The 21,965-nt window shown below is 46.5% G+C and overlaps 1 protein-coding gene and 1 pseudogene across 1 annotated transcript; both read left to right on the top strand.

The window, feature by feature from the left end:
• The first annotated feature begins 1,580 nt into the window (after positions 1-1,580).
• On the top strand, positions 1,581-4,978 carry LOC118635973 (annotated as a pseudogene).
• Positions 4,979-7,455: 2,477 nt separating this feature from the next.
• On the top strand, positions 7,456-13,946 carry LOC118635298 (rhox homeobox family member 2-like). The gene is made up of 4 exons (XM_036270062.1): positions 7,456-7,537; positions 7,706-8,084; positions 9,756-9,801; positions 13,623-13,946. Exons 1-4 carry the CDS (start codon positions 7,456-7,458, stop codon positions 13,944-13,946), a joined length of 831 nt encoding a protein of 276 aa, XP_036125955.1.
• The last annotated feature ends 8,019 nt before the right edge of the window (positions 13,947-21,965 follow it).

Below are 21,965 nucleotides of genomic sequence, written 5' to 3'. Positions count from 1 at the left end.
TTTCACCTGCTGCAGTGTTATATTCAGGCTCTCCTTCCAGCTCCCTGTCAAGGTCACACTTTACCTGCACTCACTCTCTTGGCCACCCTGCCTGTGTTGGGGTTCCCTGAGACAAGCTTGCACTTGGTCCATCCTGGGGCTGCTCACACTACCTCTTTTGACTGGGATTCCCTGCACAGCATGCTCAGCAACTGCCAAGGTATCCTGTGAGGTGCAAAGGGCATCCTACTAGCCACAAAAACCGACCCTGTTTCTACCATCAGCTGTTAAGAACAGTGTCTTCAAAGGCTTGAATTCTGGCCCTCTACCTTTGGACTATGTAATCTTGGGAAAGTCACTGATGGTCCCTGAGCCTCCATTTCTTTGGCTAGGAACTAAAGAGAGTGATGCCTCCCCCACCCCAGGGGTGGCTATAAGACTGATTAGCCAGGTCCTGGTACACAGTGAGCACCCATGTGATGTCACCAGCATGAGTAAGCAGAGCTATGGTGCTGCTCCACAGGCTCTCATATCCACTCAGGAGCAGGGGCTACACTCCATGTCTGGCATCTTCAATCACAGTGCAGCCCACATACACACTGACCCCATGCAGTCCCGACATCTTAACTCCAGTATCAGCTCTAGTTGTCTGAGCCCTCACCATGAGCCTTACTTGCATGATTTCATGTAAATTTCACAACACCAAAGAACAGGTACCACCACCATCCCCTTTCTACAGATGTAGCACCTGAGGAACAGAGGGGTCAGCTAAATTGCCCAGGTCACAGAGCAAGTCAGCAGTGGGGCTGGGCAGTCTGCTCCCACAGTGTGGGGCCTCTTGCTCTTGGGTGGGCCAATATGCCTTCCCAGGTTGTGAGAACCCACAGCACAATGGCCAGACTGGCCTTCATGGCCTTCCCCACACTGCTGCCCTGGATATGCAGCAGCCAGCATATGCTTATTGTCTGAAACACATATAGGTACAAAAAAGACATGGTAGGGACATTATTTTCACAAGAAAACATCCTCTCTTCATTGCCCACACTTAGATGATAAACATCTTTATCTCCTCTTTATCTCATGGGCCTTTATTTAAAAATAATTACTAAAAAGATGAAAGTAGGAAATGGGAGCCGACAAGGTATGGTCGTTTATAAAGATTTAAAAAAATCATCCCTATTAATCTTCACAACAGACCGAGGAGCTAGGTATTATTGTTATCTTCATTTGCAGATAAGGAAACTAAGGCTAAGGGAGAATAAGCAACTTCGGTTAACCAGGTAGCAGGTGGTGAGCAGACAAGGTTTTTGATGTCAGCAGTTTGATAGCCCGAGCAGGAAACATCTTGGTCAAAGTCACACAGAGGCTGTCGGAATGCCATCTCTGACCATCTTTTTGAAAGTGGTCAACCAAACTTTTTTTTTTTTTAAGGTTTTTTTTTTTTTTTTACCCATTCTCTGGGAACATGAGACAGGGGGCACTTACCTATTAGGCACACTACGTGAGGTGGTTGGGGTCCATAATGCACTTAGGGGCCCATGAGAATAGTTAAATTTCTGATTTAAAATAGGGTTGATGAGACGCACTGACTTAACCAGAGAGGTAGAGCAGGTCCTCCGCAGCCATGTCAGCCAAGGCGATTTCAGAGCAGATGGGCAAAGAACTCCTTTACAAGTACATCTGCACTACCTCGGCCATCCAGAACAGGTTCAAGTACGCCCGCATCACCCCTGACACAGACTGGGCCCGTCTGCTGCAGGACCACCCGTGGCTGCTCAGCCAGAGCTTGGTGGTCAAGCCAGACCAACTGATCAAACGGCGTGGAAAGCTGGGCCTAGTGGGGGTCAACCTCACTCTGGATGGGGTCAAGTCCTGGCTGAAGCCACGGCTGGGTCAGGAAGCCACAGTGGCCAAGGCCAGAGGCTTCCTCAAGAACTTTCTGATCGAACCCTTCGTCTGATCGAACACCCGCACAGTCAGGTGGAGGAGTTCTATGTCTGCATCTATGCTACCCGAGAAGGGGACTACGTCCTGTTCCACCATGAAGGGGGCGTGGATGTGGGTGATGTGGACAGCAAAGCCCAGAAACTGCTTGTCGGGGTGGACGAGAAGCTGAATCCTGAGGACATTAAGAAACATCTGTTGGTCCATGCCCCTGAATTCAAGAAAGAAATTCTGGCCAGTTTTATCTCCGGCCTCTTCAATTTCTATGGGGATATGTACTTAACCTACCTCGAGATCAACCCCCCTGTTGTGACCAAAAGTGGTGTCTACGTTCTTGACTTGGCGGCCAAGGTGGATGCCATTGCCGACTACATCTGCAAAGTGAAGTGGGGTGATATAGAGTTCCCTCCCCCCTTTGGGCGTGAGGGTTACCCAGAGGAAGCCTACATTGCAGACCTGGATGCCAAAAGTGGGGCAAGCCTGAAGCTGACCTTACTGAACCCCAAAGGGAGGATCTTGACCATGGTGGCTGGAGGTGGTGCCTCTGTCGTGTACAGTGATACCATCTGCGATCTAGGGAGTGTCAATGAGCTGGCGAACTACGGGGAGTACTCGGGTGCCCCCAGTGAGCAGCAGACCTATGACTATGCCAAGACGATTCTCTCTCGCATGACCCATGAGAAACACCCAGATGGAAAGATCCTCATCATTGGAGGCAGCATCGCAAACTTTACCAATGTGGCCGCCACGTTCAAGGGCATCGTGAGAGCGATTCGAGATTACCAGGGCCCCCTGAAAGATCATGAGGTACAATCTTTGTCCGAATAGGTGGCCCCAACTATCAGGAGGGCTTACGAGTGATGGGAGAAGTTGGGAAGAACACGGGGATCCCCATCGACGTGTTTGGTACCGAGACTCACATGATAGCCATTGTGGGCATGGCCTTGGGTCACCGGCCCATCCCCAATCAGCCGCCCACAGCCGCCCACACTGCAAACTTCCTCCTCAATGCCAGTGGGAGCACGTTGACTCCAGCCCCCAGCAGGACTGCGTCTTTTTCTGAGTCCAGGGCCGATGAAGTGACTCCTGCAAAGAAGGCCAAGCCCACTGTGCCGTAAGGAAAGAGCGCCACCCTCTTCAGCCGCCATACCAAGGCCATTGTGTGAGGCATGCAGACCAGGGCTGTGCAAGGCATGCTGGACTTCAATTACGTCTGCTCCCAAGACGAGCCCTCGGTGGCCGCCATGGTCTACCCTTTCACTGGGGACCACAAGCAGAAGTTTTACTGGGGTCACAAGGAGATCCTGATCCCTGTCTTCAAGAACATGGCTGATGCCATGAAGAAACACCCAGAGGTAGACGTGCTGATCAACTTCGCCTCTCTTCGCTCTGCCTATGACAGTAGCATTGAGACCATGAATTATGCACAGATCCGGACCATTGCCCTCACAGCTGAAGGTATCCCTGAGGCCCTCACAAGGAAACTGATCAAGAAGGCGGACCAGAAGGGGGTGACCATCATTGGACCTGCCACTGTTGGAGGCATCGAGCCCGGGTGCTTTAAGATCGGGAATACCGGTGGGATGCTAGACAACATCCTGGCCTCCAAGCTGTACCGCCCTGGCAGCGTGGCTTACGTCTCGCATTCTGGAGGCATGTCCAATGAGCTCAACGATATCATCTCTCGGACTACAGATGGCGTCTATGAGGGCGTGGCCATTGGTGGGGACAGGCACCCCGGCTCCACGTTTATGGATCATGTGTTACGTTACCAGGACACCCCAGGAGTCAAAATGATCGTAGTTCTTGGAGAGATAGGGGGCACTGAAGAGTATAAAATCTGCCGGGGCATCAAGGAGGGCCACGTCCCAGGCCCGTGGTCTGCTGGTGCATCGGAACCTGTGCCACCATGTTCTCCTCTGAGGTACAATTTGGCCACGCTGGAGCTTGTGCCAACCAGGCTTCTGAAACTGCAGTAGCCAAGAACCAGGCTTTGAAGGAGGCAGGAGTGTTTGTGCCCTGGAGCTTCGATGAACTTGGAGAAATCATGCAGTCTGTGTACGATGATCTCGTCAACAAAGGTGTCATTGTACCTGCTCAGGAGGTGCCTCCCCCGACAGTGCCGATGGACTACTCCTGGGCCAGGGAGCTGGGCTTGATCCGCAAACCTGCCTCATTCATGACCAGCATCTGCGATGAGCGGGGACAGGAACTCATCTACGCAGGCATGCCCATCACTGAGGTCTTCAAGGAAGAGATGGGCATTGGTGGGGTCCTTGGTCTCCTTTGTTTCCAGAGAAGGTTACCCAAGTATTCCTGCCAGTTCATTGAGATGTGCCTGATGGTGACGGCTGATCACGGGCCAGCAGTGTCTGGGGCTCATAACACCACTATCTGTGCTCGGGCTGGGAAGGACCTGGTCTCCAGCCTCACCTCAGGCTGCCCACCATTGGGGACAGATTTGGGGGTGCCCTGGATGCAGCAGCCAAGATGTTCAGCAAAGCTTTTGACAGTGGCATTATCCCCATGGAATTTGTGAACAAGAAGAAGGAAGGAAAACTGATCATGGGCATCGGTCACCGAGTGAAGTCGATAAACAACCCAGACATGCGAGTGCAGATCCTCAAAGATGATGTCAAACAGCACTTCCCTGCCACCCCCCTGCTCGACTATGCGCTGGAAGTGGGAAAGATTACCACCTCAAAGAAACCAAATCTTATCCTGAATGTAGATGGCTTCATTGGAGTTGCGTTTGTAGACATGCTTAGAAACTGTGGGTCCTTTACTCGGGAAGAAGCTGATGAATATATTGACATTGGAGCCCTCAATGGCATCTTCGTGTTGGGAAGGAGTATGGGCTTCATTGGACACTATCTTGATCAGAAGAGGCTGAAGCAGGGGCTGTATCGTCACCCATGGGATGATATTTCATATGTTCTTCTGGAACACATGAGCGTGTAACTGAGCCAGGAACCCTGTTGCAGTCAAGTGAAGTCAACTCCTCCCCTGGGAAGTAGCGTGCAGACAGCTGGCACTGGAGCTTGCTATAGGATGGGCCTGGAATGAAAACAGCCACTGGTGTACAGGAACCGGAGACCAACACCCACAGGCTAACACTGTTCAGTCCACACAAAGAAGCTTAGTATTTTTATTTTTATTTTTATAAGCATAGAAATAAAAACAGCCAGTATTTGTGACATTTGCTCTGCTACCTGTATTTATTACAAAAAAGCATCTCAGCATTGTCAGGATAGTGTTTTTCCTCATTGTAGGGCTTCCTGATGTTGCTTTCTTTTTTCCATTAAAATATTTTCCCCTTGGAGGAAGGGAATGCAACTTTTAAGACCTCAAGATACTATACATTTAAAGTACCCTGAAGGTCTTGTGTTTTCGCTCCCCTTTTTTCCTGCTCATATAACATAAAGAGCATTGTATTAATCTGATCTTTTTAGGATCTTTTTGTATGTTCTGTGTTAAGGATTTGTTTGGTATCTCACTGAAATGCTCCATGTTGCAGAGCAAAATCTGCTTATGTCGGGGGGTTGAGACCATTGTATCCTTAGCCATTGCCACAAAATGTGTGGAGTAGTAATTTTAAAATGTAAAGTTGTAACATGCATATGTCTAAAATGGAAATGCAAAGTAAAAAGCTGTGAAATGTCTGTCTTATGTTCTCTGGATTTATGCAACTGACTTGCCTGTCTTTTACTGAAGTGTGGGTCCAAGGACTCCTCTCCAGCCAGTTTGCATCTGTAATCTACAAAGATTCTGAGCAGCTGGGACCTCAGTCTCTTCTCCGTATTATCATAGTTTGGTTTGAATAAACTATATAGTACAATGAATAAAAAAAAAATAGGGTTGATGACCATGGTGATTGTGCAGATAAAAATAAGCTAATTGACATACATTGTTGAGCACAGGGCCCATTGTTAGAGCCTAGTTTTAACATTAGAATTTGAACACATGTTGCAACATCCACAAAACACTCCTTGAAGAAAGAATCTAACAGCCTTCAATCTGTCCTGGCTCTCTTTGTTTGACAGTTTATTAATTCCTAAGCAAGAGCTCAGGAAGCTATTTCAAGGAAAAGGGGGATGTAGGGGAAAATGGGAGGTGGCAGCAGCAGGAAAGGGAGAAACTCAACCAGGTCCACAGCACCCACCTAGCACAGGGAACAAGTGATCTTTTGAAGAGAGAATATAGGCATAGGCACAGCAGAAGAGACGTTATCCACGATAAGAACCAGGAGCCTCTTGCAGTTTGGGCAGTCTTCTATGCTCTAAACACTGTGTGGGTTTCTACTCCTGCAAGTGGAAATGGATTCATTACTAAAAGTTTATAAGCAGTGGACTTACTCAACCGGTGTGCCTGATGATTGTTTTTCCTTTTAAATTCATTGGGGTGACATTGTTTAGTAGAATTCGATAGGTTTCAGGTGCACAATTCTATAATATATCATCTGTATATTGTATTGTGTGTTCACCACCCTCAAGTCAAGTCTCCTTTCATTGCCCCTATCCCCTCTTCTACCTCTCCCCATCCCCTTCCCTCTGGTAATCACCATACTGTTGTCTGTGACTATGAGTTTTCTTTTTTTCTTTCTTTCTTTTTTTGTTTTGCGTAATCCCTTAACCTTTTTCAACCAGCCCTGCTGACAACTGTCAGTCTGTTCTCAGTCTGTTTCTATTTTGTTTGTTAGTTTACAATAGCCAAGATCTGGAAACAGCCCAAGTAAGTGCCCATCAGTAGATGAGTGGATAAAAAAAAAAGCTGTGGTACATTTACACAATGGAATACTATTCATCCATTAAAAAAAAAAAAAATGAAGGAAATCTTACCCTTTGTGACAGCATGGACGGATCTGGAGAGCATTATGTTAAGTGAAATAAGCCAGTCAGTGAAAGACAAGTACTATATGATATCACTCACATGTGGTGGTGGTTGTGTATTTGTGTTTTGTTTTGCATAGTGCATCTGAGCACCTGGCATGCTCAGAAAAGCCAACCTCAAGCTCCTGTTTCTGCAGACCTGAGAAGCTTGGTAGGGTCTGACATCAGCCTCATTGCAAAAACTCAGCAAGCAACCTCCTAGCTAGTTATATAGTTTGATCACTACTCCCTGCTTAATACTGGACACTGTGTATGGAGGCTAGGCCAAGAGATATTATGTAAACATTTCTCCGAGGTCTCCGGAGCTAGTATGAGGTCTGCCGTTTACTCTCCACAAATCGGCTTGCACAATTCAGCACAGGCGGGTCCTCTGGGAAGACGCTCCACCAAGTCCGGAGCGGTCGGCTAAGTTGCAACTTGGAGGCCCAAGTTATGCTCTCACGCATGCGCCCTACCAGAGCCCTTCTTACAAGTACACCCTCCCTTTTGCCGTAACCCCTGCCGCATGCGCACCTCGGCACACCCACCCCACCCCCAGCACCCGGTGAACAGTTGCCTGGCTAGACGCCAGAAGAACCTTGAAGGAGCCAGGCCGCATGGCAGCATCTGCGGAAGTTACCACGTCATGGACAGCACGCAGGACATGAAGGCTCAGGACCAGCACAGCCAGGATGCCGCTGGCTTCCTCAGCCTAGGAGTGGAGGAAGATGGGGGAGAACTGCGTGGTTCGTGCTGGTCGGGACAGGCGCTTCAGCCAACTCCAAGAAACCAACGTTTTCTGGGGGAGGCGAGCGGACCGGGACACTCCTCGGACGCAGCCACTCACCTCCTCCTTCCCACAGCCTGGGCTACGTAACACCCTAATGTTTCTCTTTGGGTTTCTTCCTTTGTAGAAGTGACGTCTGCGGGTATCTTGCTGATCGGAGAGGGAGAAGAGGAAAAGGGTACACAGCCCGAACCTGAGCAGGGAGCAGCATCCGCAGAAGGAAAAGAGGTAGGAGCTGAAGAAGAAGCCAAAGAAGGCAGCCATGGTGGCCCAGGCGGCCTAGGCACCCCGGGCCCCATGTACGACGAATACCAGGAGGGCAGTGGCGATAGTGACGAAGAACCAGTAGAGCAAGAGCAGGAGGAACAGCTCCTCCTGGCCGACGTCCAGCACCCACTGCCAGGGGACCAGCAGCAGTTGGCCCAGCGTACCATGTTCACTGAGGTGCAGATGCAGGAGCTAGAGCACATTTTCCAACACAACCCCTATCCCGGCTTCCTGCTGAGGTAAGCGGAGTGAGGGCGTTGGCCGCCCTTTTCAGGTACCCTGTGGCAATGGGCCAGGGCGGCCGTTGGCGCTCTCTCACGTGTCCCTCTCCTTCTCTCCTGAACTAAACACTACCTGGGGGACTGGAGGCTGTGGGGAGGGGAGGGCAGCTGCTCTCCTGCACTTGAGTCGGGGGCGGGGGACGCTATGCCTTTTGGAACTCGAGGTAAATAATGTCATGCTGTGTGTATGTATGCTATTTATTTATATGCTTTTTAGACAGAGAAGAAGGAAAGGAGGGAGGGGAGAGAGAGAGAGAGAGAGAGAGAGAGAGAGAGAGAGAGAGAGACATCAATATGAGAGAAAAACATCAAATCCATCGGTTGCCTCCCGTACACGCCCCAACCGGGATCCACCCACTACCTTGGTATGTACCCTGACCTGAATCCAACTGCAACCTTTTGGTGTACAGGAGGACACTGAGCCACTGGGCCAAGGCTATCGTGTGGTGTTCAAATGAATCAAACTGGGAAACAGGCGCCTGTTGTTTCAAATAACGTTCTATTAGAACCGGATCCTAACTTAATTTAAAATGGGCACAAATCTGTTCATCATAGATTATTTTGGCATTGATATATATATATATATATATATATATATATATATATATATATATATATAAAATCTCCTCACCCGAGGACATTTTTCCATTTTTTTTTTTTATCCTCACTGGAGGACATTTTTCCATTTTTTGCTCAGATAGAGTGGAGGGGGAGAGAGAGAGAGAGAGAAACATCAACGTGAAAGGGACACGTCGAGTGGCTGCCACCTGCATGACAAACCAGTGCCGGGGACGAACTGCAACCGAGGTACATGCCCTTAGCGGGAACCGAACCGGGGTCTCTCTGACCGCAGGCCAACGCTCTAACCGCTGAGCCAAACTGGCCCGGGCTGATTTATATTTTTTAATGCTGCATTTGAAAATTCTTTACCTTGAGTAGTGATGTTTCTGCATCCTCTTAAACTTTGCTCTTGAGAGGAGACTCTAAAGCAAGCCTCAAGCTAGATATTACAGAATGGTGGTGGTGTTGAGGAGGAGTTGCTGATTAAAATATTTTTAAATAGGCACAATCAAAGAATGTGAGAGTTTGTGTCATCTTTTAGCATCTACTAGGAATGTAATACAATCTATGCATCATGGATAGATAGATGATAGATGATAGATAGATAGATAGATGATAGATGATAGATAGATAGATAGATAGATAGATAGATAGATAGATAGATAGATATAGATGATAGATAGATAAACAGGAAGGCCAAGTCATTTAAGGATCTAATTTAATCCATAAAATGTGTAAGAGCAATGGGTGAAAGTTGGTAAAGATGTTTCCTCAGTCAGAGATTTTTAGTCACTTTGAAGTTGGTAACACTGAAAGAAACAGTGAGTTAGAATTTCATGTGTTCTTGGGAACCATGCCTCCATGAGACTTGGCTTTTTAAAAATGCTTTGTCGACTTAATTTCACTGTAAATCCTGAAATGGTGTGAGTTGTCCTACTACAGAAATTGGTTCATAAAGTAAATCACTGACATTACCCTGAAAAATTTAAATAAGAATGAAATAACATCTTATATTTAACTTTCATCCACATCTCTGAATACTGAACATTTGTGGTTTTCTCCTCTCAGACAGGACATTGCCAGACGAATGAATGTGCCTGAAGCCAGAGTGCAGGTCAGTAAACCTGAATAAAGCCATTAGGCAGGGCAGCCATTCTAAAACCTGTTTCAGGACTTACACTCCTTTGTCCAAGACATTCTCAAGTTGGTATGTTTTTGTTGCCTTTCCCATCATTGGAAAACAAATTTGGGGGCCTTAGTTAATAAGATAAGTACACTCTAGCTTTTGGAAATTGCCCTTATCAGAGGGAACACGATTTCCAATTGAAAAAATGAATTACTATAGTACACTATTCCTTGTATACAAAGATACATATCTTTGTATAAGCTATAGCTATATCTACTTACATATTACATGTGTATCTCTCTCTCTCTCTCTCTCTCTCTCTCTCTCTCTCTCTCACACACACACACACACACACACACACACACACAGTTCAACTCCTAACACTGGTATCCTTGAGATAACACTTCTGTGTGAGGTCACATTGGGGTTAAGTGTGAAGTGGAAATTATTCATATTAATGAACCAAGGAATTCCATTATACTAAATTATTTAAAAGCAAGCATAAGTTCATTGCATAAGGGGTGAATTTATAAATATTTAGGGATTGGGGAGGGAATAATTCACACATTAGAATGCAACAGATGAGCAACTAATGTCTGTTAGTTAAGGTGAGACTAATGGTGAGGGTAGTTTCCAAGTCCAAGTGCCTGTTTCTCCTGCTGTTCTTTTGAAGGGTTTGGTAAAACTGTAGAGAGTGGCAGCCCTAAAATTTAATTTTCTGGAATACTCAGATATGTTAGCCTGCAAACATGGTTAACATAGTAGGTTGTGCATTATGGTGGAGATGGAACAAAGAGTTACAACATTTGAAATATGTCTAAAAAAGGAAATAAACTAAAACAACTTCAGACTTTCACCAACCTCAGAAAAGTGGAAGTGTTAGGCAAGATTCATATAAAGTGGAACATGTGCCTCGGGGATACCACACATGGTGAAATTTTAGGAACTACCAAATGCATTAATGAATATTCCCTTGAGGAATTTCTAATACCTAAGAGATTTTTTCATCCTTTTTGTGAAGAGATGGGTTGTGTCTAACTTGTTGGTAGTGGGAAGTGGCTTTTAGATCAGGTTGGATTCTCACCTGTGGTAATTTGAAATAGTTTTTCATTTGCTCAGCCAGTGATGACTAACACAGGTCAATGGATCAAGAGGTGATGATTTTCTGAGACCATAGGTAAACACAAGTTGTGTCAAAGAAAAAATCAGGGTGGAAGGGGATGGAGAAGAAAAGAGAGAGAAAAACATCAGGATGGGCTTATTAGCTTTGCTGCAGAATATGTGTGAGTGCAGTGATGGAATCTGTCTGCAGATCTGGTGGTGGGCTGTCTGGAAAGCAGCCCCACCAAGCCGGCCACTGAGTGCTAAGGTCAGGGATCACAGTCAAGGCTGGCCAGGCTTGGGAAGACCAGGAACTCTACTTTCTCCCTGCAGGCAAAGCCAGCTCAGAGGAAAAGAAACACTTCGGTTTGCTTTGGTGACCTCCTCCCCCCTCCATGGGTTTGCATAGTGCTGTCTCAGTGGGGTACTACAAGGGAAAAGGAGCCACAGAAACAAATAAAATGTTCTCATCCATTTCCAAATTCTATGGCATGAATTCCACCAAGAAGTTTCTTCCAGTTTTGTTGAGATATAATTGACATACAGCACTGGATAAGTTTAAGGTGTACAGCACGATAATTTCACTTGCATAGATGGGGAAATGACTGACAAAATAAGTTTTGTTAACATCCATCATGTCACATAGATACAAAAAAACAATAATGTGTTCTTTCCTTGTGATGAGAATTCTTAGGATTTACCCTCTTAACAACTTTCATATTATACCACAGAGCAGTGTCAACGGTAGTCATAATGTTGTACATTATATCCTGAGGACTTATTTATCTTATAATTGGAACTTTGTACCTTCTGACCACCTTCCTCCAACTTCTTGTGCCCAACCCCCCACTCTAGTAACCACAGATCTGTTGTTTTTCTGTGAGTTTGGCTTTTTAGATTTTTTTAGATTCCATATATAATAAGTGAGGTCAGCCCTGGCCGGTTTGGCTCAGCGGTGGGAGCGTCCGGCCGCGGACCAGAGAGTCCCGGGTTCTTTCCCGCTAGGGGCGCGTACCTTGGTTGCAGTTTGTTCCCGGCCCCAGCGGGGGTCGTGTGGGTGGCAACCACTTGATGTGTCTCTCTCACATCCATGTTTCTCTCTCTCTCTTCCTCCCTCTCTCCCTCCTGCTCTGTCTGAAGATAAAAATGCAAAAATGTCCTCAGGTGAGGATAAAAAATAAATAAAATAAAGATGGGAAAACTGCGGTTCACCAGGTTAAATTATTAAAAAAAATAATTAGTGAGGTCACACAGTGTTAGTCCAAAGCAATTTTAAGGGAGGTCCCCCCTCCCCCCACCCCATCTATTTTGCAAATAGAGTAAGACTTGTTTTATGAAACCGGCATTGGAATAAGGAAGTAGTATTGGCCCGATGTGTGTGTTTTGGTTATGCTTATGCAGATTTGACCGTGGGTACACTTGGATCCCCCCCAAATGACCTTGTTTACGGTGTCTTTTTTAGACAACAGATGCTTGCAGTAGAAGGACCCAAATTTTAAGACCGAAGAGGGAAAATGTGGCCTCAGGCAGCGGAAGAAGGCCCTTTGTATCCCTTAAAGTTTGCAGTTTGAAAACTTCCAAAACAATGTAAACCCCAATAACTAGGACACTGAGAATACAGTGGAGTCTGACAGTTTTGTTTGCAAAAATAGTCGGCAGATATTTAGGGAGGAGTAATCTTGTGGACACCCCCCCCCCACCCACACACACACCCAAATGGTCGTGTCTATCTTTAAAATACCAGTTCCACTTTCTTGCCTTAAGGATAAGGGATGGGATGGGGATTCCCTGGTTGAGTAGCAGGTCATGGGGGCCCCACCATGCCAACAGCAGTGGCTCTGGTTGAGGGTCCTGGAACTGTAGCCAGAGCAGAGTGAGCTGACGTGGTCCTGAGTCCAGAAAGGTTTGGAGGGTGGGGCGGGGTGGAGCGAGCCGAACTGACAGTTGTGACAACGGTTTGGTTTCTTCCCTCCAAACTCTTGGCTGGGCAAAGATTTTTAGAGTTTTAAGAAATTTGGGCCAAGTCTGTGGAAACATCCATTACCTCAAAATTCTAAAAGTCTAAGGCAACGTCCAAGTCTTCAGCTTTTCTCGTGTCCCAGCAAGACAAGCCACAAACTCCCTGGGCCCCCATGACCCAGCCTCCCTCACAATACCATCTCTAACTATTAAGAGGTTTCAGATGATGAATGACCCTTTGGGCATCCATGAAGGAAAGCTTTTGTTTAAAACTTCAATGCACCCCTTATTGACCCTTTACTGTACACTAAAGATACATAGGCCTTTTCAAAATGGGGGCTGTTCCCCTCAGCAGGATTGTAAAAGGCACCCACTTTTTACTATGATCTGCTTCCCCACAGGACACGGGCATGCAAGGTATAGCAATAACAGCAGGCACAGAGAGCAGTTCCTCAGTTCCACCTGCATATAAGAGTAGGAACAAATAAATTTAAAAGTGGGAGGAGAGAGAGTCAAGCCTTAGCCTGGCACACAGTACTCACTGTAGGTGAGCTTAAAGTTCCCGTGGTGGGAACTCTCCTAAGATGCTTGAGCAAGAAGGAAATAGCTTCCTCCGATGCACTTTTTAAATCTTAAGGGTGCAGATAGCTGCTTACTGGTTTTTGTTTGTTTGTTTGTTTGTTTGTTTTCCAGGTATGACATTAAATGCTCAATGTACTAAACGAATACCTTTTTCTCTCTGATTGAAGGTTTGGTATAAGAATAGGAGGAGACGACAGAGGGCATTTACGTTGAGAAATGTGCATCGCGTGGCCCTGGGCAACCGTGTCGGCATTAATTTGGGTGTACCCCACATTACCATCATTAATCCGCAGCCTGTTTGGATATGGTATCTGCAGCCGGCTTGGATATGGTATCCTCCGCCACTGCCGTTGGGGCTGCTGCTGCCACCCATGCTACCCTTTCCTCCTCGGATTTTGCCTCCTCCACCGCCCTTGTTTTTTCCACCTATGCTTCCTGGTGGCCCCCACCGACGTGTCTGGGCCTGGCATTTTTCCGTGTTCTATCCGTGAATGCCCCTTTTATAGTCCCCATTTTCTAAGGAATGGTTTCTGTGACGGTTTTGAGCCAGATGCAAATTCTGCATACCTCACCACGAGTAACAGTTCACCAAATATCTGCTTTGTGTATGAAATCAAAGTATAAAATCACTGACCCACTGTTTTAGGGCATGTTCTTTGTCGTTTCATTAAAGTTGTGAATTCTCTATATATCTGTTTTGTGTGTCACATGGGGTTGGTAAATGCGACGGGAATTGCTAAATGCCATTCCAACGGAGCAGACCGACCCTGTCCCCCAACACCTCAGCGCCCCCCTCTCTCTCCCCTCACTCCCACCCCTGTGCACGGGGACCACACAGATACACAAAACATGGTGGGGCAAGTCCCTGAGGAGAGAGCAGTGAGTTTCAAGGCAGGCCTCGGCCCCATTCAGGGTGACAGCGCAGGCACAACACAGGACTTTAAGGGAAACTTCCTAAGCGGTTACTCACAGGGCTATATGGAGAAGTGAGAGCCAGGCATTCATCCCTTACTCTCCAAGCTCCCTTCACTTCTTCCCTTTTGTGGAGGGGACAAGGGGATACAAACCATTCTAGAGGAAGGGTCCAGCCTCTTCAAAGGTAATAGGAGAAGAGACTCCGTCTAGGCCAGCACAAGGCCCTGCTCCCTTCCTCTCCCAGAGTGTTGGTGTTGCTCCTTCCCCAGCTCAGAGCTGACAACCACGCCTTCAAGTGTATTTTGTCACCTTTAACATCCCTGAGAGAACCCCACTTCCAGCTAATTCAACACTGAAAGGAACCTCTTACTCGAGTGCTGTCTGAAGCAAGGAGGAGCAGGTCCTTGAGCAATGAAATGATTCAGAATAATCACTGCATTTAAAAGTAGCAGATAGACTTTGGCTTTGTTCATGCTACCTTTTTCGCATGGCCATGCCAGGGTAGAAGACACTCGCCCACGTGTATATATAAAACGACATGGTATGCACGCTATGTCATACAATGTGTGACTTACACACACACCCGAGAAACACCCGCAACACTAGTAGAATTGGCTGTTACTAAAATGATCTTTGGTGTTATTAAAATGACATTTTTGTGAAATACATCTTGTTTCCTGCCATCTTTGCCTTCAGTTATTTCAAGTTCAAGCCTGGGGAAGGCCATGGCTTTCAGTCTGCTTGGAGGAGAAGAGGGGGATGGACTCACGAGGAATAGAGACTGTGCCTGTTTGCCTGATCGGTTTATTTACATTGACACACACAAGACTTCTGGTTGCCAGGGAGACCCCCCCAGCCCCAGGGAAGAACTTTGTGGATGGACCAAATCTGTTTCCTGGGTTCCTTCAGGTTTGGGGCAGGGTGTGGTGGAGTTAGGGGTGGGGACCCGCATCGGGTCCTGCGAGCCAAGGCATCCCAAACCTTGGCCCATCTGAGCTCGGGATCGCCTCCTCCTCAAGCAGCAGCAATGATTCCAGAATTTTGCCTAGGGATGGGGGAAGCATAGCCTTACTTTGAAGATACCCAAACCCAGCAAAGCCTCTTATTGCGCCTGTGGCCGCCACTCTTGCTCACATTCTTCCCTCAGTCCTGGGGCCTCAGCTCAGCCCAGGCTCCCAGAACTAATCCTGCAGCTTCCACTCAAGGAGTCACTCTCAAGAGCAGTCCTGGGCACTATCTTTGCGTCTGACTCCAGGTTCCGTTTGTGTAAATAGCAATTTTTGTAACCACTTCCTGGTATGGTCCTGGATGGAGATCATGCTGTTCTCTTTCAGTGTGCATTTTAATCATGTCAGACACTAGAGGGAAAACGGCTATTTTTTTCTTTTTTCTTTTGGTTTTATACTGTATTGTACATATTATTTTATTTTATGAATATCTTGATCCAGTTAAATTCAATAGCATGTAACTTTTCTTTTGACGTCGTGAGAATCATTATGAGGTTATTAATAGTTAGGCAAGGAATTCCTACTTATAATTGTTTGGCAGTCAAATAAATGCGCAAAAACTGTTTTGTATTTTATAAAACTCTTAAGGATGTGGAGGCCCAAGAGCCCGTGTTATTAGGGAGTTTACTTTTATACGTTCAAGTTTTGTGGGATGTGATTTCTTTTTTTAAAAAATAAATTTCAATTTATTTTTTCATATTTTAATCCTCACCTGAGGATATTTTTCCATTTTTGTCTTCAGACAGAGTGTGTGTGTGTGTGCGAGAGAGAGAGAGGAAGAGAGAGAGAGACAGATAAAAACATCGATGTGAGAGAGACACACCGACTGGCTGCCTTCCGCACCACCCCGACCAGGGCGGGGGACTGAACCGCAACCGAGGTACGTGCCCTTGACTGGAATCGAACTCACGACTCTCTGGTCCCTGGGCCGACGCTCTTCCCGCTGAGCCACACTGGCCAGGGCCATTTTTTATTTTTAATTACAGTCGACATACATCATTATACTAGTTTCAGGCGTACACCCCAGTGACCAGACGTTTCGTAACTTAATACGTGATTACCCCAATAAACCCCACACCCATTCGGTACCATGCCTAGTTATTAGAATATTATTGACTACATTCCCTATGCTGTACTTTACATCCCCATGACTATTCTGTGACAACCAATTTGTACTTGTTAATCCCTTCCTGTTTTTCACCCATCCCCCCCTAACCCCCTCCCAACTGGCAACCATCAAAAAGTTCTCTGTATCTATGAGTCTGTTTCTGTTCTGCTTGTTCATTTGGTTTGTAGGTTCAGTTGTTGATAGATATGTGTTTATTGACATTTCATTGTTCATAGTTTTTATTTCCTCTTCTTAAGGAAGACTCTAACCTTTCATATAATACTGGTTTAGTGGTGTTGAATTCCTTTGGTTTCTTGCCTGGGAAGCTCTTTATATGTCCGTCAATTCTAAAGGATAGCTTTGCAGCATAGAGTAATCTTGGTTATTAGGTCCTTGCTTTTCATCACTTGGACTATTTCTTGCCACTCCCTTCTGGCCTGCAAAGTTTCTGTTGAGAAATCAGCTGACAGTCTTTCAGGTAATTAACTGCTTTCCTCTTGCTGCTTTTCAGATTCTCTGTTTGTCTTTAAACTTTTGCATTTTAATTATGATGTGTCTTGGTGTGGGCCCTTTTGGGTTCATCTTGTTTGGGACTCTATACTTTCTGGACTTGTATATCTGTTTCCTTCACCAAGTTAGGGGATTTCTCTGTCATTATTGTTTTAAATAGGTTTTCAATTTCTTGTTCTCTCTCTTGTCCTTCCAGCACCCCTGTGATGCGGATGTTGGCACGCTTGAAGCTGTTTCAGAGGCTCCTTACACTATCCTCATTTTTTGGATTCTTTTTTCTTTCTGCTGTTGTGATTGGGTGTTTTTTGCTTCCTTATATTCCAAATCGATGGTTTGCTTCTTGGCTTCACCTACTCTACTATTGATTCCCTGTAAATTATTCTTTATTTCAGTTATTGCAGCCTTCATTTCTGACTGGTCCTTTTTTATGTTGTTGATGTCTCACTAAGTTCTTTGAGCGTCTCACCTAGTTCCTTGATCAACCTTACTTATAACCAATGTTTTGCACTCTGCATCTGATTGATTGCTTATCTCCATCTTGCTTAATTCTTTTCCTGGAGTTTTGTTCTTTTCTTTCACTGGGGACACGCTTCTTTGTCGCCTCATTTTGGTTGCTTCCCTGTGATTGTTTCTATGTATTAGGTAGAGTTGCGATGTCTACTAGGCTTCGTAGGGCGGCCTATTGTTGTAGGTGTCCTGTAGGGTCCAGTGGCACAGTCTCCCTGAGCAGCCCAGCTGGGCCCACAAGGTGCACCCCTAGTGTGGACTGTACACCCTTCTGTTGTAATTGAGTCTTGATTGCCATTGGCACGTCAATGGGAGGGATTTACTCAGGCCGATCAGCTGCAAGGACTGGCTGTGCCCACTGACCACTGGCCTCTGACTCCCTTGGAGGATCAGCTGTGTCGGGGCCCACCACACAGAGCAAGGTTTACTTCAGCAGGACTCTGGTACCCACTGAGTCCGATCATTGAGTGTGCCACTTGGGGAGGTGGTTGGGTGGTGGTGTTTCGATGTGGTCTGAAGCTGTCCACCGGGTGTGCTGGCTCCGGGGCAAGGTCAGCCACTGCCTGTGTTCTATCCGGTGCCACCCAGCATAAGCTACAAAGTGATGTGCAGATGGCTATTTCTTGTGCTGGGCTTGGAGGTACCAAGGAAAAGCCAAGTTGTGAACCAAGGCTGGCTGCGTCTAGTTCCAGGCCTGGGGACACTTAACAAGAGGTATGGGGCTTGCTGAGAATAGACGCTGCTTGTTTGAGAGATTTTAGGAAACTCTGAAGCAGGATCCAAAACAAGCCAATTCTATGGTAAAGCCTTTGGAAACAGCTTTGGTGGGCCTGAAAGCTGGGTGGGGCAGGGCCTCAGGAAATCACTGGGGCGGGGCAAACGGTCTGAGCCAGGTTGCTGGAGTCCCAGACATGGCGGCTGTCTGCCACCCCAGGGAAGGGCTCACCAAAGCAACATCAGCCTCGGCCAGCACTACCTTCGCCTAATACTGTCCCTAGTATCTACCTTTCCTAATACTGTGCCTAATATCTACGTTCGCATAATACTGTGCCCAATTTCTGCGTTCAAACTAATACTGTGCCTAATATCTATGTTTGCCATAATACTGTTCCCAAAATCTACGTTCGCCCTAATACGGTGCCTAATATCCACCTCCGCCTTATACTGTGCTTAATATTTACTTTTGCATATTACTGTGCCTAATATCTACATTCAGCCTAGTACTGTGCCTAAAATTTACCTTTGCCTAACAATGTGCGTATAATCTACCAATGTCTAACACTGTGCCTAAAATCTACCTTGTCTGTCCAGGAGAAAGACACCTCTCCAGCCCTCATCCTGAGGCCAAAGAGCTCAGTTTTTCCCTGTGTGTCTCTGGCGCCCCTCAAGCTGCCTCCCCTCTGAGCTTAGAGGGAGGAAGTCCGAGTAAGTCTACGGGCTGGCCGTTTAAGAGGAACTGCCTGGGGCTCCCACAGCCGCAGCCTCCCTCAGCCTCAGTTCCCGCTGGTTTTTCCAGCCAGAAGTTATGGAGACTTCCTTTCCTGGCACTGCAACCCTGAGCTGGACACCTGGTGTGGGACGGGGACCCCTCACTCCTCAGCGAGGACCTTCCAGCCGAGGTGTCCCTCCTGATTTTATCCGCCACACTCGTGGGTGTGGCACGAGCCCGACTGCGCCTCTGCCCCTCTTACCAGTCTCCGCGTGGTGGCTGCTTTAATTCTGTAGTTGTAGGACTTCCATTCAGCTAGATTTCAGGCATTTCTGAATGATGGTTGTGTTATAGTTTAGTTGTAATTTTGATCTGGATTTGGGAGGAGTCAATACCGCGTTTACCTACGCTGCCATCTTGAACCCCCTGGATGCTTCTTTAGCTCCTCTGGAGTTAGTGCATCCTGTTTCCCCAGCACTTTCCTTTTTTAATCCTCACCCGAGGAGAGCATTTTTTTTTTTAAATCTTCACCTGAGGACATTTTTGCATTTATCTTCAGATAGAGCAGGAGGGAGAGAGGGGGTAAGAGAAACAGAGAGAGAAACATCGAAGTGAGAGGGACACATTGAGTGGTTGCCACCCACACGACCTCCACCAGGACCGGGGACAAACTGCAACCGAGGTACGTGCCCATAGCGGGAACCCAACCCAGGACTCTCTGGTCCACAGGCCGACGCTCTCACTGCTGAGCCAAACAGGCCAGGACTGTCTCCCCAGCATTTGAGTTCCTGTCTCTTGGTTGCCTCTGTGGTCTCCTTGTCGCCTGATTTCCCCGTTCTGGTCCCCAGTCTGGCAGAACCATCCCTCATCTCAGTCCCTTCCAAAAAGATTTTTGCACAGCGAAGGAAACCACCAACAAAAGGAAAAGACAACGTACTGAATGGGAGAAAATATTCCGAAATAATAAATTCGATAAAGACTAGATACCCAAAATATATGAGGAACTCATAATACCTAACACCAAAAAAAAAAAAAAAATCAATCCACTTAACAAACAGACAGAGGACGTGAATAGATACTTCTCCAAACAAGACATGCTGATGACCAATAGACACATGAAAAGATGCTCAACATCACCAATCATCAGGGAAATGCACATGAAAACCACAATGGTGATCATAAAATAATTAACACGTAACAAGTGTTGACAGGGATGTGGAGAAAACAGAAACCTCAGGCACTGTTGGTGGGAATGCAGATTGGTGCAGCCACTATGGAAAACAATATGGAGTGTCCTCCAAAAATTAAAAATAAAACAACCATATGACCTAGTTATTCCACTTCAGCATGCATATCCGAAGAGAACAAAAACACTAATTCAAAAAGATATATGCACCCCTATGTTCAACACAGCATTATTTACAATAGGCCAGCTATGGAAGCAAGCTTCATGTCCATCCAGAGAGGGATGGATAAAAAAGAATGCAAGCTGACATTTTCGACAACACAGATGGACCTAGAAGGAATTACGCTAAGTGAAATAAGTCAGACAGAGAAAGACAAATACCACAAGATTTCACTTACATGTGGAATCTAAAACAAAACAAAACCAATACATAAAAACGACAACAGACCCACAGATATAGCCAAGTTGATAGCTGCCAAAGGGGAGAGGGTGGGGGTTGGGTGAAATAAAAGAAAACAAAATGGGTAAATAAAACAGGGTGAGGAGGGACAAGATTTCAGATGTATGAAAACCAATAGGTGAAAATAACGACAATTTATTACACTCCTACTGTGTGCCAGCACAAGGCTAAGTGTTGTACAAGCTATCAAATTAAAGAAAAATAAATTTTAAAAAGAGGGCACTCTGATATATCACAGCAAAGATATCCCTGCTCACTTTTCGTGTAATTGTCCAAAAGGGAGAATGAGCAACAAAACACCAATAATGTTGATCTCAGTATCTGTGAAGAAAGACTAAGGATTGCTGAGTGCCCTAGACGTGGACCAAGAGAGGAAACTTGCAAGAACAGATATTGGGGACAGCCAGCAGAACAGTGAGTTTCAGTGTTGACTGGCTTACAGACCCTTAGGAGGAAAAGCAGTGACTACTTGTTTGGAACAACCAGACTGAAGGCCCGAGGTGGGCTTTAGGAGTTTCTTTATCCCTGAAGGCACCGCCTTTGCAATCACTCTTAAGTGCTCAAAAACATTTGTGAGTCACAAGTAGCCTTACTGTTGCCAACATTTAGCCTCTGAAACTAGAGCAGCTACACCAACGATCATAAAAGTTAGTTATAAAACCCGGTGCCACATTTACTGTGTCATACCCCAAGCATTACCCTGGCCCTGTTCCCACACTACACCCCTGTAAAGAATTCAGCCCAGAAAAGACTGATCTAACCCAGAGTGCAAACACATACACACACACACACACACACACTCGCTCACTCACGCACACAGTGCACCTGTCAGTCACCATCTTCTAGCTGATTTCCCAGGCACCCTCCACAAAAAAGCAGGGGGCACTTATCCCTTAGGCCACAGTCTGCGATGTTCCTAAGCCCCATACCTTGGAGGTCGCACAAAATGCTTTAATTACTTTCTAAAATGATGCCAAAGACAGTGATGTTTGTGACAGTAACAATAGGGTCAATCATGTGTGATACCAAGCGTGGGGCCCATTATTAGCAGTTATTTTCCGTATCTGGGATATCAACACCTCCTGGAGCATCTACAAAGCACATCCTGAAGGGAGAACCATAGAGCCCCTCAGTCGGGCCTGGCTCTCTTGTTCTCGGCAATAAATAGAATTTGATCCTTCTCCTCAGCAAGCGCTGACGACGATATTTCTAGAAGAAGTGGGGAGAGAGAGAGGTAAGGACGAGGCAGCAAGGAGAACGGGGGGAAGCACACCTGGCTTCACAGCCAGCGCCCCGCACAGGGAACCCTGAATTTGCGTGAAGGTCCTGCAACCAGAGACTTGGGAGTGGCCCGAAGAAGAGGACGCACACTCCAGTGTGGCGTCCAG

Source organism: Molossus molossus, unplaced genomic scaffold (assembly GCF_014108415.1).
Source record: "Molossus molossus isolate mMolMol1 unplaced genomic scaffold, mMolMol1.p scaffold_m16_p_2, whole genome shotgun sequence".
In the NCBI taxonomy this organism is placed as follows: domain Eukaryota; kingdom Metazoa; phylum Chordata; class Mammalia; order Chiroptera; family Molossidae; genus Molossus; species Molossus molossus.
Note: the sequence above shows the minus strand (reverse complement) of the source record. Positions and strands in the feature narration are given on the sequence as shown.

What these genes read in the sequence shown, in the direction of transcription:
- LOC118635298 (XM_036270062.1), top strand. Translation starts at nt 7,456, where the DNA reads ATGAAGGCTCAGGACCAGCACAGCCAGGATGCCGCTGGCTTCCTCAGC. An exon ending in TATCCCGGCTTCCTGCTGAG is followed by an intron (nt 8,085 to 9,755) that starts GTAAGCGGAGTG and finishes TTCTCCTCTCAG; the next exon opens with ACAGGACATTGCCAGACGAA. An exon ending in TGCCTGAAGCCAGAGTGCAG is followed by an intron (nt 9,802 to 13,622) that starts GTCAGTAAACCT and finishes CTCTGATTGAAG; the next exon opens with GTTTGGTATAAGAATAGGAG.